Source organism: Diaphorina citri, unplaced genomic scaffold (genome assembly GCF_000475195.1).
Source record: "Diaphorina citri unplaced genomic scaffold, Diaci psyllid genome assembly version 1.1 scaffold1589, whole genome shotgun sequence".
NCBI lineage: Eukaryota > Metazoa > Arthropoda > Insecta > Hemiptera > Psyllidae > Diaphorina > Diaphorina citri.
This window is the reverse complement of record NW_007379015.1, coordinates 1-1828: the sequence shown is the minus strand read 5'-3', so window position 1 is coordinate 1828 and position 1828 is coordinate 1. Positions and strand designations below refer to the sequence as shown.

The 1828-nt window shown below is 41.0% G+C and overlaps 1 protein-coding gene across 1 annotated transcript; it reads right to left on the bottom strand.

The window, feature by feature from the left end:
- Positions 1 to 497: 497 nt before the first annotated feature.
- Positions 498 to 1822, bottom strand: LOC103516519 (methyltransferase-like protein 25). The gene is made up of 3 exons (XM_008481488.1): positions 1789 to 1822; positions 960 to 1284; positions 498 to 626 (listed from the first exon to the last, which is right to left on the bottom strand). The coding sequence occupies exons 2-3, from the start codon at positions 1281 to 1283 to the stop codon at positions 498 to 500; spliced, it is 453 nt and encodes a 150-aa protein (XP_008479710.1). The 5' UTR covers position 1284; positions 1789 to 1822.
- Between the last annotated feature and the right edge of the window lie 6 nt (positions 1823 to 1828).

The window sequence follows — 1828 nt, the reverse complement described above, 5'->3', positions numbered from 1 at the left end:
CTAATAAAAAACTAAAAATGTAGGAAAAAAGTAGCGCTTCAGAAAAAAAAGGAGGGAAAAAAATGCATTTTTCATATTTTTTTTTCATACAAAAAATCCTAAATAAAGTACTTGGGATTTATTTACATAAGTATAATTCTCACCTTTACGTTTACGTTAAAGTGTCGTGGGAAGAGTGGAGAAAGACCTTTTTTACACTTTTACCTCTGTGTTTTTGTTTCCCTTACTTCTACTTTTTCCCTCTTAATTTCATTTCGTTCTAACTTGAAAAAATATTAAAAGTGGAGATTTTTTTTTTCCAGCAGGAATATAAAATAAATTCAGAACTCTTTATTTATTTAATGTTTAATCCTTTGAACGTCAAAAGTCGGTATCAAAAACCAGGTTATATCAACACGAAAAGAAATAGAAGGCCGCCAGCCTCCCACGCTCAGACCATCGAAAGGTGTGTGGCGGGAAAAGCTTCACACCGCGTTCTCTCAGACGGTCTGACAGACCTAGGTCTCGAGCTTTTTCCGTCGAATGTCTGAAAGTCTGTCAGACCTAGGTCTCGAGCTTTTTCCGTCCACTGTCTGAAAGTCTGTCAGACCTAGGTCTCGAGCTTTTTCCGTCCACTGTCTGAAAGTCTGTCAAACGATCTGAGCGTGAGAGGCGGACATAGTGGGTGACCCATTTCATTAACCCTTCACCTCCCATATGAGACACCCTTAGACACACGCCACTCATTTTCTTCCCGAGTGGTCAAGAGCATTGACTCTCAACCCGGAGGTGCTGGGTTCGAATCCCGGCCAGGACGGAAATTTTGTAACCAGACTTTTCCGTTCTTGGATAGGTATGGATGTAAAAGAATGTGCCTTGAAGTAATGAAAGCAGTTCCGAGGTATATAATCTTGTTTAAGAAGAAGAAGAAGAAGAAGAAGAAGAAGAAGAAAAAAAAACTGAATAACACTCCTACTCACCTGTTTCAAATCAATGACTCGTTCCGGACTCTGCGTGCCACTCATCCTCACGTTTCGTCCCAGGAAGAATTTCCTGCTCCTCAGATGTTCGCTCAGTGGAAACCCATAGCCATGTTCGTACAGACTCTGGTCCACGTCCTTCCAGAATGGACTACGTATGAATTCCTCCTCTAGGAGGTGGTAGCAGCAGCCCACTTGAACCAGACATTGGAGGGAAGACTTGGTGAACAAACGTAGCGCGGTGCCACTCAGATCACCACACGTGTGAAGCCCCATGATACAGACATTGTGCAGGGAATCTTGGGGATAGGCTTGACTCAGCATACTGGAAAATAATGTAAACATTGGTTTAATATTGATTTATTTGTCCTAGGTAATTCCATTGTAACAAAAATTCAATTTTAATTACAAATAGGTATACTGATATCTAAAAAATTCAAAAACCATGTGTCAAAATGTGTGTCACAAAATTAAACTAAAGTGGGCAATACCACCTAATCTTCAGAGTACTATTATGATGTCTTCAAAGGCTCAAATAAATGAGAATAAAATTACATCCCTCGGCTGGAACTGAACGCTACACCATATGACCATACCAATCTTTTTTTTTTTTTTTTGGTTTAATAGAGGGAACTGTAACTGCTAAGGTCTTATCGTCCCGAAATCGAAGAGAGAAAGAAGACAGGATAGGAGAAAGCCAGCCATTCCGAGAACGAATATTATCTGTTCAGGATAAAGTCCGTCCCGGGCGGGAATCAAACCCGTGGCCTAGCACTTACAAGGCAGACGCGCTACCAACCAAGCTAACTAGGCTGGGCCAATAGATTACCTGCTGATATCTGAGTCTGGAGTGACGAAGTGTGTGATCT